General features: G+C 42.7%; 2 protein-coding genes across 4 annotated transcripts in view; both read left to right on the top strand.

The window, feature by feature from the left end:
- Positions 1-1,750: 1,750 nt before the first annotated feature.
- cyb561a3a (cytochrome b561 family, member A3a) lies at positions 1,751-6,120 on the top strand. 3 transcript variants are annotated; one of them, XM_069166122.1, is made up of 7 exons: positions 1,751-1,867; positions 2,763-2,901; positions 3,514-3,718; positions 5,053-5,261; positions 5,392-5,546; positions 5,657-5,813; positions 5,908-6,120. In XM_069166122.1, exons 1-7 carry the CDS (start codon positions 1,863-1,865, stop codon positions 5,932-5,934), a joined length of 897 nt encoding a protein of 298 aa, XP_069022223.1. In that variant the 5' UTR covers positions 1,751-1,862; the 3' UTR covers positions 5,935-6,120. The 3 variants fall into 3 exon arrangements, with proteins under 3 accessions (XP_069022223.1, XP_069022224.1, XP_069022225.1); XM_069166123.1 differs by having other exon boundaries at positions 1,751-2,139; XM_069166124.1 differs by lacking the exons at positions 1,751-1,867; positions 2,763-2,901 and adding an exon at positions 2,940-3,026.
- Positions 6,121-9,984: 3,864 nt separating this feature from the next.
- loxl2b (lysyl oxidase-like 2b) overlaps positions 9,985-13,779 on the top strand; it is a 38,798-nt gene continuing 35,003 nt past the window's right edge. Inside the window, exons 1-3 of the mRNA XM_069166074.1 lie at positions 9,985-10,045; positions 11,679-12,041; positions 12,305-12,480. Coding sequence (XP_069022175.1) covers positions 11,690-12,041; positions 12,305-12,480 — 528 coding nt within the window. The 5' untranslated portion in view covers positions 9,985-10,045; positions 11,679-11,689. The remainder of the gene's footprint in view (positions 10,046-11,678; positions 12,042-12,304; positions 12,481-13,779) is intronic.

Here is a 13,779-nt window from a genome sequence, read left to right as displayed (position 1 = left end):
AACATTAAACATTTCGACGCGGTAGTACGTCAAAGTGTGTAATGCGCCCGTCAGTCCACTAGAGGGTGTCGGTGTCACGTTTTTGCCTCGTCTACGCTAAAGGTGCCGTTGTTATAGTCAACAAAAAACTGCATAGTTAGCTTCGGGAAAAAAAACTACTTGGTTAAGAAAAAGGTCATGGTTTGGTTTTTAAAAAAAAATTGTTTTGCATAAGTACCGTTATGTAGCTACATCATACAAGTTACTTGACATATGTGAAATGTTCTATGTAACTTACTTACGACACTTAAAAGTCGAATCCTGATAAAGCCCCGACTTGGACTTTATTAATCTATTGCTGCGTTCAAATTGAACTCGTGAGCTCGTAGTTACGACATTGGAAAGCCGTGTGCACCGCGTTCGAGCGGTCGTGTCGTTAAAAAACACTGTTGCTAGGCAACGTCAACGCGGACGGCGTCTAGAAGCCACCGAGGCTAACAATTTAGCAAGCGTTATGTAACGCAGGAAATGCAAAAAAAAAAAAAAAGAAGCTCAACATTCTCGTCAGACGCCGGCTATCATCTAAGTTACGAAGATGAACTCGACGTGACTGAAGGACCCCGATGAGAAGAGGAGGGAATTTCTTACCATAATTTAATCAAGTCGGCTAAAAAAAAACGTTGACCGGAGGGAGGGGGGAGGTGGTGGTGGTGGGGGGGTTTGAGATACATCGATTCACCTTCTACCTCAGACTGCTGCCTGAGGTAGAACCGTTAAAATCTGTTCGTGTGTGAGGGTGAAACCAAACTGTTTATTTATTTATTTTTTTTTTTGCACACCGCTTCACAGTAAATTGCTCTCAAATTTGAGGCAGGTTGGCTTTTATTGGAAAGTACAGCATCATCGTTATCGTCCTGAAGCGAACGCCATCTGCTGCATCACGAGTTCGAACTCGGCAAAATGAGCAATTCAGAAATGTCGTTTGACTTTTCTTTTTTTTTTTTCTTTAACTTTCTTTCACTTTCTTTTTTTTTTGATTACACATTGGTGAATCAACTCATGCCTGATGACTCTCTTTATTTGTCTCTCTGAAGCTGACATGATTACTACTTCTAAAAAAAAAACACACACACAAAAAAACTTTTTTTTATGGCCAAAATCAACAAATTTACAAGTTTGCAGCCGTGCGCAAAAAGCTTCATGAAATGCAGGGAACAGACTGCTGCACTGCAGATAACACACCGACTAATGCTGCCTCCAGGTGGAGCTGAAAGACAGCAGATCTCTACAGGTCAGCTGCAGGCCTCTTCGTCCTCAAGAGAACTCCTCTTCTTCAATTCTCACACATCATGTTCTCTGAGCTCACAGCAAACATCAATCAAATGTTTATACAACCGCAGGTTTGGTTTAGTGGCTGTATAGTTTATAGTTTAACTGTTTTCTTTTTAATTTTCATCTATGTTATTATTGATGTGTTTGTAAGTTACATTTATTTTATTTTTTTTATTTCCCACTAATGGGTCTTATTGCGCAACAACCGTATTCTCAAGGTGAATCGATGTTTTTTTTGGGTTTTTTTTCATTTTATTTATATCTCCATGATTTCTCAGAATAACTGGAGGGTGCAGCATTAAAATTATACTCTTTAAAGTATTCTATTAAACTGGAATTATTGATTGAGATTGTATAAACAGTGATTACAGAGGATTGTGCTGCCGAACAAGGCGTCGACAAATAAAACCTCATTTCCCACAAGTCCGTGCGGTGGCAACAGGGCAGTCGGTTAGGTAAACATGAAGTGAAAGTCGTTTTACTTGTAAACGGAGCTTTCGTCGTGGACGTGTTTTTTTTATTTTTTATTATTATATGTGGCGTGTTCGTCAATGAGGTACACAACTAGACGCTTTTGTTTTGAACCCGTCGTATTTCCGGGCTTTCAACCCGTGCGCTCGCGCCGACGCGTAACGTCTTTCTGCAAGACTTCATTTGAAAAACAAGCAAATTTAAAGTCGCCTCGCTCAAAGAGAAGAGGCGCGCGCGTGTCGCGTTATATTTAAGACATTTAAATATTCTTTTAATGACGCCGTTTGATTCGGTGTACGTGAAAACACGATTGCGGTGTAAGAAGAGGAATTAATTTGGCTAAAGAAGTTGGACAAGGTGACGTAATTAGCTGGGTGAACGTGCAGCCTGCAGAAAATAGTTGTTGTTGTTTTTTTTCCAATGACGTTTTGTCTTAATTAGGTGCTAATTCTCTGCCTTGGTGTTCACATCTGATTTGTTATCCTAGTTTTAATATTGAAATTCTGTCTTTTTTTTTTGTGACATTAACTTTATCACACTTGGAAAAAAAAAAAGTAGAAAATTTCACTTTTATAATAATAAATCTTATATTTTTTGTATATTTTGTGTACAGTAATGTCCTTTTTTTGTCCTTGTTTTTATATTTTTATTGTTTCTAGTATTCATTTGATTTAAATAACATTAATTAGGTGCTGATTCTCTGCTTTGCGACTTAGATTGTGTGGATAAAAAGTGTTCAGATCCAATTTGTTAAACATAATGAGCAAAAATATTCCTCACAAGCTATCCTAGTTTTAATGTTGAAATTTTGTCTTTTTTTTTTTTTTTTTTTGTGACGTTAACTTTTATCACGCCTGAGATTATTTTTTTTAAAATTCACTAAAATCGTATATATTTTGTTTTTGTTTTTGTTTTTTTGCCGTCCAGGTGATTTGAATGACCTAAATGTGTCCCACGGCCTCTTATCATTTCCTCTGCAGGCAGCAGATGCAGCAGGGCGGCCCTCCGTCTCCCAGCTGGTCCTCCGCCTCCGACCGCTTCCCCCTCACTCGCCTCGGCGACGCAGCTGCACGTGGAAGTGAGATCTCGCCTGAACCGCAGAAAGTCGCACGCAATTCTGTGAGTGTCAGTCAAATATTAACCAAAATAAAAATAAATCACGGGACGGAGAGTCATAACCGCTGTGTGATGCGGCGCGAAGTTCAGTAGGAAGTGTTGTCAGTGTCACGGCAGCTGTGGACGAGGTGAGGCACATTTCTGATGATGAAGATCAAATATGACTTTTTTTTTTTGTGTGTGCATATATTCAACCATTTCTGTTGTATTTTTCGGGCGGGTTTTTTTCCGACGACAAATCATGTCTGTCGAATTAAATTTGGATGAATTTTCACGTTTTTATATTTTTATTGTCTTTAGTTCTGATGATGACCAGATATGACTTTTTTTTGTGCATATATTCAACCATTTCTATTGTATTTTTCTGATGTTTTTTTTATGACAAATAGTAATTGTTTAATTACATTTTTGATGAATTTGAACATGTTTTTAAAAAAAAAATATTTTTATTGTTTCTAGTATTCATTTAATTCAAATAACATGAATTAGGTGCTGATTCTTACAAATTGTGTGGAGAAAAGGTGTTCAGATCTGATTTCTCAGGAGTTATCTGTTTAAATTTTGACCCAATTGTTTCTGGGCCATTTTTTCGAGTGAACTTGTTTGTTGATTCAGCCCTCAGCCCTCTCCAGGATGCGGTCCGTCGTCGTCTTCTACGCGTGCTACCTGCTGTGCCTGGTTGTGGGCGTGGCCTGCGTGGCGTGCGTGTGCGTGTGGAACAGCCGGTGGCGGGGCGGTTTCGCGTGGAACGGCTCGCCCCTCCAGTTCAACTGGCACCCGGTCCTGATGGTGACGGGCCTGGTGGTGCTGTACGGCAACGGTGAGCGACTTTCTCGCATCTTTTCACATCTGGGTCAGTTTCATTTCTGCTTCTCACTTCTGTTCCTCCCTCAGACAGTCAAACATGTATATATAGATAGACATGTATCTATATATATCTACATGGAGGTAATTATACATTGCAGGTTTTGTGGAGACTCGCCGTATAATTTGATGGAACGGCTGCAGTCGCTGTTTTCCATCGAATGACAGAAGATGCCTTTCAGCCAGAAACTATAATGTCTTTCCTCTAAGTTACATCGTACTCTGGATGTGATATTATAACCATGGCCACTGTTTACTTCTCTTGTTCACGCGCGTTCATTTCCTAAATAGTATGAACTTCACACCGCTGATAATTTACCCCTTTGAGCTGATCTCAGTCGCGATTAAAGCTGCTGCTTTGGAACATTTTTGCTGCCTACATTTGCATATTAATGTGTGAAACCTGAGGTGTGAAGAAAAAAAAAAAAGGGCTATATTTGGTCTTTAATGCATGAATGAGCTTCATTCCTCAACTCTTCAGGTGCGGTTCGGGTATATCACGGCGACTGTGGGTTCGACGGAGACGGGGGAGATTAAGAGTGGGTAAAAATAATTGAAATATGTGGAGAGAAAGAAGTGACGCGGAGGGATATTGGAATATAATATCGTAAATTAACAGCTCAGTTCAATTTTATTGTCAGAGTCGGTCAGAAAAACCTACAAACAAGGTACGACGCATACGTTAAATAAAAGAAAGACGTTGCTGTTATAAGATATTGATACCACAGTTCATTTTTCCACCGCAGCGCAGAGCCCAACCCTCTTAAACTTCATCTTAACTTAATTTCCAACGCAAAAGGGGGCGGAGACTCGGTTGCCCCATGTGACCTGCGTTCTCCAGGTCGGATTAACAACACGCCCGGAGTCTTATCGCGTTGTCCCGACACGCCTCCTTCGAAACGATATAAAAACAAATAAAACAGCAACTCGGGTCAAGAAGCCTCGCGGGCTTCAATAAAACCGAATAGAAGAAAGGAGTTTTACTTTCGGCTACTTCCTCTTCGCTCTCCTCGATGTCACTTTTAAATCGGGTTCACATGACTTTTATTTGAACCCTGTACCTTTTTATTTTGAAGGCTTCGCCGATCACGAGCAAATAAATAGCAATAAAAGCCGCAACAATAAACAAGCACGGGACATAAAAAAAGGGAGAATTTATACCAAAACGCTAAAAAAAAAGTTCCATAGATATGTGCAAAAGGTGCCGGGACGTCCCGTAACGCTTTGTTCTTCACTTATGAAATGAATTGACCGTGGTGTCTTGTTTTTGTTGCTGCCTCTGTCCTCCAGGAGCCGTGTTGTACCGCCTCCCTCTGACCTGGAGTCAGAACAAACTCCCCTGGAAGCTGCTCCACGCCGCCGTCATGCTCCTCTCCCTGATCCTGTCCGTCGTGGGACTCTGCGCCGTCTTCGACTTCCACAACGCCAAGCGAATCCCCAACCTCTACTCCCTGCACAGCTGGATCGGAATCGCCGCCACGGCTCTCTTCGCCCTGCAGGTACGCCACTTTTAAAACGCCGGAAAGAGCGTTTTTGTTTACCGCGCAACGGGGTCGGGTGTGATTTTGATTTTGATTTTTGTGTGTGTGTGTGTGTCTCGTCCGTCCCGTGTTTCTGTCCGTCGTGCAGTGGGCGGTGGGTTTGGCCACCTTCCTCCTGCCCTGCTCCCCCGTTTGGCTTCGTAAAACCCTGAAACCCGTCCACGCGTGGATGGGAGCCTTCATACTGTCGCTCAGCATCGCCGCCTGCATCTCCGGCATCAACGAGAAACTCTTCTTCGTTCTGTGAGCGTCAATTCTCGTTCTTAAAGATACAAATTATTTTCAATCCCAAAAATGAATCGAATGTTAAATATTCGTCTTCGTCTAAACAAAAACGTTTTTGTTTTCGACAGGCAAGGAGACAATCCCTACGCTGCCCTCCCGCCCGAGGCCTTGTTAGGAAATTCTTTAGGAGTTTTGATCGTGGCCTTCGGCTTGGTCGTCTTCGTGATTTTGTTCAACCGTGAATGGCAGAGACCGGAGTCCCGGCCTGAGGACGCCACTTACACGGTGAAAATAAGTAATGAACAGCGATTAGCGGATATAATTTAATGAAGCATTATAAATAACAATCCTTTTTCTATTTAATGTTTTTTTCTCACAGCCATTGCTTCAAGAAGAAAACGAATGAAACTTCGAAACGACTCGCCGCTGAAAAGTCAGTTCAACCGTCAAAGATCATACGAATTTCTGTTCTGAATTTAGGAAGCGACCGACGTGAATGTACGTATTTATTTTGAAATCGTATTTAAGATTCCTTTTTTCGCAGCAAAGAATAAAAGAATATTATCCATCAAAGCTGTGACATTTCCTCTCTTACCTTGTACGTGAACCGTCCCATGATGCACTGCTGCAAAGCCATTAAGTGGGTCAGTGTGTTCGAGGTTGTAAAACTATTCGGTGGGCTTTAAAATATCTGTTTGTCCCGTACGTCATTAAACATTTCATTATATACAAATAAAAATAGAATAACATCAAATCAAACTAAACAACGGTGTTCTTGATGCAACAATCGGCGAAAGGCGTTTCATGTCGGACGTCCCCCCGTCCCCCCCCGTCCCCCCCGTCCCCCGCAGTAAAATTCGGACAGCCGAGGTTTCAACCCACAAATGAAAGAAAAGGGAAGATGAAGCGAGTTCGCGCGACGCCGATCGCTATAAAAAAAAAATGTCCTCACAAAAGGTCCGGCGGCGGTGAAAGCGAAAGTCTCCACAGCGATGCTGCAATACGGCCCGAGAGGGGAAGCGGTGAAACGCCACAAACGAAACCTCTTATCAAAGCTGCTGCGTCAGGCCGAACAAAGACTTCCCCGTCCTTCGTCTGGTTTCTCAAATAGTCACGAGTCGCTAAGACTTCAGGACGTTTCACACTCGACTTCCTCCTGTTCGCAAAAAAAAACCAAAAACGCCTCCAAAAGCTGCGCCACTAATTAACAGTCTGGTTTATGTTGGAGGTGAAAATATACTCGTGGAAAAGAAGGTGGCGGAAAAACATCTAAGACTTTAAACACGTTTTTATTTTATTTTTTTCAATTAAGCTGAACATTAACTGACTTTATTATACTTGGTTAAAAGTCAGCCAACAGTACGTCCTTTTTGACACAAGGTGGCAGCAGAGTGGAGTTCATAAAATCTGCGCTCTCGTAATCGAGGTTAAATTATACTTTATGAAACAATTTGATACCAAAGAGCGTCGAATGAGGTAAATATTGGAAGGTAATAGGTCATATTTTAACAAGCACTATATATCAAGATTCAGCTGATGAGTCTCAGAAGATTCGAAGAGCAACTCTCGTCGCACTTTTACCTTAACATTTGATTTGACATGCATTGTGCAACCATCGCAGCTCATTATCGTCGTGCCTCCTCTCCTGCAGCTTTTATGTTGTTTTTTTTTGCAGGTATCTGATCTCGGGTTACTGGCGCCACAATTTACCCAATGTCTATTGTTTGTTGTCTCTCTATGCTGTTCTTTTCTGTCTCTGCTCTCCCCTGATCCAAACCAGTTGGAACCGAGCGGCAACCGGCAGCGACGTCGCCCATTTTTTTTTTCGTGAACGGCCGTTATGAAGCCTCGAGTTCGGAATTTGCCCGGCGGAATTTTGCTAGTCCCGAACAGGAAATGACCATATTTGGGAGAGATGGGGGGGGGATCTGACTTTATCTGATCGGAAAACCTGACGATACTACGTCCCGCCCACTGATAGCCGTAACCTGACCGCACCACAGGCCTGTCAATCAAATCGACACGCCCCCAAAAACAGGTCTTTTTGAGGCTTATTTTCAAATTAATGACGGGATTATTTTTCAAATGGACCGCCAGAAAACTAATAAGGAGGAGCGACTTTAGCTGACAACACTGAAATAAATTTTTATTGACTTCGTAGTTTACGAGAGAAGCTGAATGGGAGTCTACGGAGACGAAGCTTTTTGGAGCCGACCTCTAGTGGCAGTCGGTGGTAATGCAGCTTAAGGCACTTCGGCATTTGTCCTCGTTTTTCAGAGCCGGAGGCTACAAACACTTTTATATCCAGTCTACAGATGTGACAAATGACCGGCTACCTCTCAGGTTTCCTCCTGTTAAAAGAGAGTTTTTTTCCTTCCAACTGTCAAACATGTGGACATCGTTGGTTCGGTTCGTCTCTACAATGTTGTAATTCTGTTCCCTTGACATTACTTGACTCACGTTAGGATTTTGTGTCCGTTATACGGTATTGAAAGTCTTGAATGTTTTGGGGTATTTAAAAATAATAAAAAAAAAAAGTCCGACAGTCTTTGAACGCAGCATTCCAACGACGACTAATCAGCTCTCTGCCCCGTTCAGGGTGGCACGCGCAGTTTACAGCGTCCGGGGGGTCACGCATCGCATCACAATCCCCGCTGAGGTCATCGCGAAAGGTGGGCGTCGAGTGGGGCGGTGCCGCCGCCGCTTCGGACCGGTCCTCCGGGACGGGCTTTTTTTTTTTTTTTTTTTACATTTTCACGAGAGGGAGGGAAACTTTTAGAGAGCAGAAGAAGAAAGAAGAAAAAGCAGCAGCTGACTTCATACTCGGGTCCGTTCGCTGCGGACTGCTGTGTGCTGTTTCTGCAGCTTCAGGAGGGAACAAAGTAAGTCTGGAAGTCACCTTAAAGAATTCAAACGAAGTTATAGACGTTGTTGTTTCGGACTGTAATGCTACCGCAGGGTGTTTACACCGGTGTAGTTGGATGCATTCAGTGGTTACTTCACGGTTTCACGTTACCTAAAAAAAAAAAAACCAAAAAACGAATTGTTTTTTTTCTAAAACTTTTTGTTTTAGATTTAGGAAGTTTGTCAAGCCCTGAAGTGATAACATATGATTGTGGTTGTTTTTTAATTTTTTAATTTTTTTCATTTAATCATGTCTATGCTGTGCAACTATGTGTGATACTTTAGCACATACAGTTTAAATAATGAGTCAATTAACATTTTCAGGTTTCATTTTCTTGTGTGAAAATTTGCTGGATTTGTTCTTAATAGAATAGAAAAGCATAAAATAGAATAGAATAAAATAGAGTAGAGTAGAGTGTTTGAGTGAATTTAAAGGACTTTAGGCACTTGTGGTTTTTTTGGGGTGTTTTCTCACATTTTACTGACTAAAAAAGTGACTTAATTTACCTGAAAATTAACCTCAATTCATAATTAAGTTGCATCCAAACTGCTTTTTTTTTTTTTTTTTTTTTTTTTTGTGCAATATTTTTTTAAAGGCTTTAAATTCAAGAAAGTGGTCACGTGCGTTTAGGTCCTTTGTGTTTTTGCGTATTACTTAAAAGTCCATGTATATATTGTGGAGCGGAGGAACGCTTCTTTTTCTGTGTGTCTGCTTGCAGGGAAGTAGTTCTTTAGAGAAACCGTTCACATACCTTATGAAGTGACATTTTGACCTTTTGAGCCGATGCATGGATCCCTGCAGCAGCAGGTGGGACTCATGAGTCTGACAGGAAGGAGAAAGCAGTATGTATGTGACATTTATATATATATATATATAGGGTAAAAAAAAAAACATCCTAGCAGCTTGATTGTACTGAGATTAAAAGTTTGAAAAGAGGAGGAGAGTTATTTTGAAAAATATCTTCATAGGAGTGAGATTTCTTCAGTCCAGAAAGTGTTTCTGAGGCTAAAAGTCAGCCGAGGTTTTGGGGATTTCAGGGTTTCTGCTTCGCCGAAGTTCTCCGCATTCTGTTTTGTACTTGAAAGCAACAAAAAAAAAACGAAGCCAGAAAATCCTGGAATCTATCGCTCTGATTAGACGTTGGTTTTCTTTTTCCCGTCCAGTCCTCATCCGACCAAAGGGGGGGGGGGGGGGGATGATGAAGAAGTGGGCGAACGATGCTGCTTTTTGTTTCATATGTGTCGCCCTCAGTTAAACTTGCGCCGTCTCGGTTGGCGTGCCGACCCGTGTTTATTGTTCTTGTGTTTTTTTTTTTTACCCCGTCTGTTTGGACCGACTGTGGAAGCGGACTTCATTCCATCTGCTCATTCTGTAACGCGCCTGTTGGTTTTAAGCTTGTGTAACTGCTGCCACGTTACAACCGGGTGGTGGGGGGAAGTAAGAAAAAGCCTGCAGTTGATGGATCGTCCCGCCAGATGTTTTTGTTTTTGTTTTGTACACCGAAAGCGGTTTTGTAGCTTTTTAAACATTTGATTTAGTTTGCGGGGAGACACAGCTGTTGATGAGTCCGTCTTTTTCCTCGGAGTTGTCGAGTTATTCGTCGTCTTGGAAGGTATGTAAGGAGCTGCAGCCTGCTCATATATCAATGTGGAGTTTGGTATTACGTCACCCAGCAGGTGTCTGGTTCAGCTCTGGCTCCAGCTTTTTACCCAAAGATCAAGTAACAGGAAATAACTGTGAAATTGATTTTTGACGAGGTTAAAAAATATTGTGCTTCATGGACAGTTATGTCTGTTTTATTGACGCGAGAACATCCTGCAAGTTTGTCTAGAAAAGTCGAGTAAATCCACCGTAGCGCGTGTTTGGGAGCCGTGCCTTTGATTGACAGCAAAAATAAGTCGTGACATGAGATGTCACAGAAATCAAGCAGAAACAGAAACAAACAAGCGAAAATGCTGATTATTACGTGAACCCTTTTTTTTATTAAAGCAGTTCCTGAGCGTCACCAATCATGACTGGAAGTATCGAGAACTCAAAAAGGTCATTTTGTGCAGTTGAACACAGTTATGATGTCATAAATCTTAAAAAAAAAAAAAGAAGAAAAAATGTAAGTTGATTTTGAATGAAAAAAGATGGACAGCATTTTTCCAAATGTGACCGATATAAAAAAAAAAAAAAAAATCAAAGTAGAGGCTCCATGTGATGCACATATTGATCTGTCTACCTTTTTATAACCTCTGTAAACTTCTCTTTCGTCTATAGGTCTATCGTTTTTTTTTCTTTTTTTCTGGCTTTCATAAGTGGTGTTATTTTGGCTTTCTTTTTTGCTTTTTAAAAACAAGACTTTTAAACCTGCTGACAGTTTGTGGGGTTCAGAAAGTTTTCAGTATTGTTTTGGCCTATTTGGGGCAGTGGAAAAAAGCTTTCAACAAAATGTTAGCATATTCTTGACCTTACGAAGTTGAGGAAACGAGTTATCAAGCAATTTCTTTTTCACACCGCTGACAGGCGGAAAGCAACTTTAGCTTTTATTTTAAATCCAATCGCTTGTCTTTTAGCTCTGTTTTTGGTCTCCGCCGATCTTGAAGGAGATAGCTGACTTAAAAGATAAAGGCTTCACCTGCTGGTTGCTAACTTTGCTGGTTTTTTTTGGCACTGGCCAACCAAAATAGTAAATATGTGGGCCTAAAAAACCAAAACAGTGAGCTGAAAGAAGCTAAAAGGCTCCATAGTGGCTGGAGGGAACTGCAGAGTCGGGTGATTATTTTCTTCAGGTTCGTCACAACGGCCGATCTAATGTGAACATAAAACTATATATTGCTGCAACTTTAATATCGCAAATAAATCAACATTTGATGGCAGCCTGTTTAAAAACATACGCGACACATAAGAATTGCACTTTTATAAAGTTGGAGGAATCACAAATCACAATTAAAAGCAGCTAAAGTCGAGATATCCTGGCTTCCTGAGAATGGGTCAAGCTCTAAAAATACTGAATCCTACGTTTCCCATGATGCAGTTCATCAGCTCTTTTTGTCAGATGCTTCCTGCCGCTTTCGACAAAATGCGGTTACCCGGTGGACGTCGTCAGCAGTTCTCAGACCGTAAAATGACCTGAATGTGTAAGAAGCAGTGAAACGGCCCTTTAACACCCTTCGCTCTTCCTTCAGCTCGATTCCTCCGAAGTAAACAACGACATGAACCGAGGAATTTTAACGATCTCTTTTTCAATCTTTTCTCGTCAGCTGCGACCGAAATGCCGGCCGCCCGGAACCGACCCTGCTGCGCCGCCGCGCTGCTGGTGCTGCTGCTGAAGCTGGCCCGCGGCCAGTACGAGCACCTGGGCTACCCGCCGGGCTACCCCGACCCGGAACAGGAACAGTACACCGCCCCTCAGCTGGCGCCCGACACGCCCAGGATTCAGCTCCGCCTGGCGGGCGACAAGAGGAAACACAACGAGGGCCGCGTGGAGGTCTTCTACAACGGCGAGTGGGGCACGGTGTGCGACGACGACTTCACCATCCACGCCGCCCAGGTGGTGTGCCGGGAGCTGGGCTACCTGGAGGCCATGTCGTGGTCGCCGTCCTCCAAATACGGGAAAGGGCAAGGTACCTCCATATTTTTACATCCGTCGTTTTATCGCAGAACGTTATCGATGTCAACCGCCAGTACGCGACCTTTCCATTTACGCGGCACCGTAGGGATCGGAAAACGGTTCGAGGTAAATATTCCGGAGGTTTTGAGGTGGGGGGGGCGATGGAGGGGAGGATGGCCTCAACAAAAGAAATATTGGCTTCCATTTTTATTTTATTTTTTACTGATGCTTTTGTTAAATCTCTCTCTTTTTTTCTTTTTTTTTTTGCCTCACCAGGACCCATCTGGTTCGACAACCTCCACTGCACCGGCAAAGAGAAGACGCTGGCGCTGTGTCCGTCCAACGGGATCGGCGTCTCCGACTGCAAACACAGCGAAGACGTCGGCGTGGTGTGCAGCGACAAGAGGATCCCGGGATTTAAATTCATCAACACGCTGCCCAACCACGTGGAGGTAAAAAAAAAAAACGCAGCGCACCTCAAAAAAAGGACAAAAAAAAACAAAACTTTTTTTGTTTTGAAATGCCGTTTCTGTTCAGTGTCGGCGCCGCCAGATGTTTTCGTTAGCCGGCACCTTGTTCGGTGTCACGGTGACACCACTTTAAGTCTCAAAAGGCCTGTTAATGGAAGAGGTTTTTGTCACACACAGTCTAAGAGCCTTTACAAAAGGCTGAAGTCGGCTATTTTTGGGCACGAACCCAAAATATCTGACGTCAGTTCGAAGAGGAAACGGGGTCATGCTGAGGCTGAACTTCAGGCTTTTGACTTGTTTTACATTCCTCTCAAGTTTTGGTACTTTGGGCCATGTTTTCCGTAGACTTATAACATTAAACAGATAGCAGAAAATCACATTAAAAAAAAAAGCATTATATGTCCACTTTAAGCTGCAGGACTTGGAGAAGAGTGTTTGTCTTTTTAAAAAAAAAAAAAGAAATGGCCAAACTGTTAAACTGAAGTTTATATTTTCCTGTTTTTTTGCGGCTAGTTAAGCTCCGAAGAAAAATGCTGGATTGTACATTTCCCATGATGCAACTATTTAAAAAAAACAAAACATTTTTTTAGGCCCTCCGCGGTTTCGCCAGACTATTCTTAATATCGTCTGGAAACCCTGCTCGCATTAACGTCTGCTGGGCGGACCGGTGAGCAGCCAGTGGGGGTAGTTACGTGCAAGTCAAGCATTTTCTCCAAAATATAGTCGCGGCGGTGGTCAATGCCGATTGGTTGAAGGCTGCTCCAATAGGAATGGGAAACAGCGTCGACTGGAAACAGCTCGGTACGGTAAAACGTCAACAAGCCGTCCCGGTGTTGGTAACAGTTGGTGACAGTCCTCTCTAAATGCCTGCAGTCCAAGCGTGTCGGTGAAAGTGAAGTCAAACTGGTAATTATTAGGTGTTTGCCCTGTCCAGAGCCGTCTAGTTTCCAAAACCTCTTTTAACGAACCCCCCCCCTCCCACCCCACCCCTCTGCCGAGCGCCGCTCTCTGGCTCCCCGGCCAATGAGCTGGCAGCTAATTTGCCACCACAAGCAGAATGTTATCTTTCCTGCCTCATGAAGCCGCATTCCAATGTTATGAGCTAAACGGCAGAGCTAACAGCTAACCCCCCCCCCCCCCCCCGCCCCCCGACTCTGTTTTCTGACCCACTCCTCGGCTCCTTCACAGATTTCAGAAAACTAATATGCCAGGTTTTTTTTTTCCATAATGCTCAGCGACGGATTTTCTTTTTCTTTTTTTTTTTTTTTTAAAGAAACTGGC

The sequence above is a fragment of the Embiotoca jacksoni genome, unplaced genomic scaffold, assembly GCF_022577435.1.
Source record: "Embiotoca jacksoni isolate LCO1_2020_lvr unplaced genomic scaffold, fEmbJac1.0.p SCAF_37, whole genome shotgun sequence".
NCBI classification, from domain to species: Eukaryota; Metazoa; Chordata; class Actinopteri; family Embiotocidae; genus Embiotoca; species Embiotoca jacksoni.
Note: the sequence above shows the minus strand (reverse complement) of the source record. Positions and strands in the feature narration are given on the sequence as shown.

Coding starts and splice junctions, on each gene's coding strand:
- cyb561a3a (XM_069166122.1), top strand. Junction 2,902..3,513: donor AGAAAGTCGCACGCAATTCT/GTGAGTGTCAGT, acceptor TTGTTGATTCAG/CCCTCAGCCCTCTCCAGGAT. Junction 5,547..5,656: donor GAGAAACTCTTCTTCGTTCT/GTGAGCGTCAAT, acceptor TGTTTTCGACAG/GCAAGGAGACAATCCCTACG.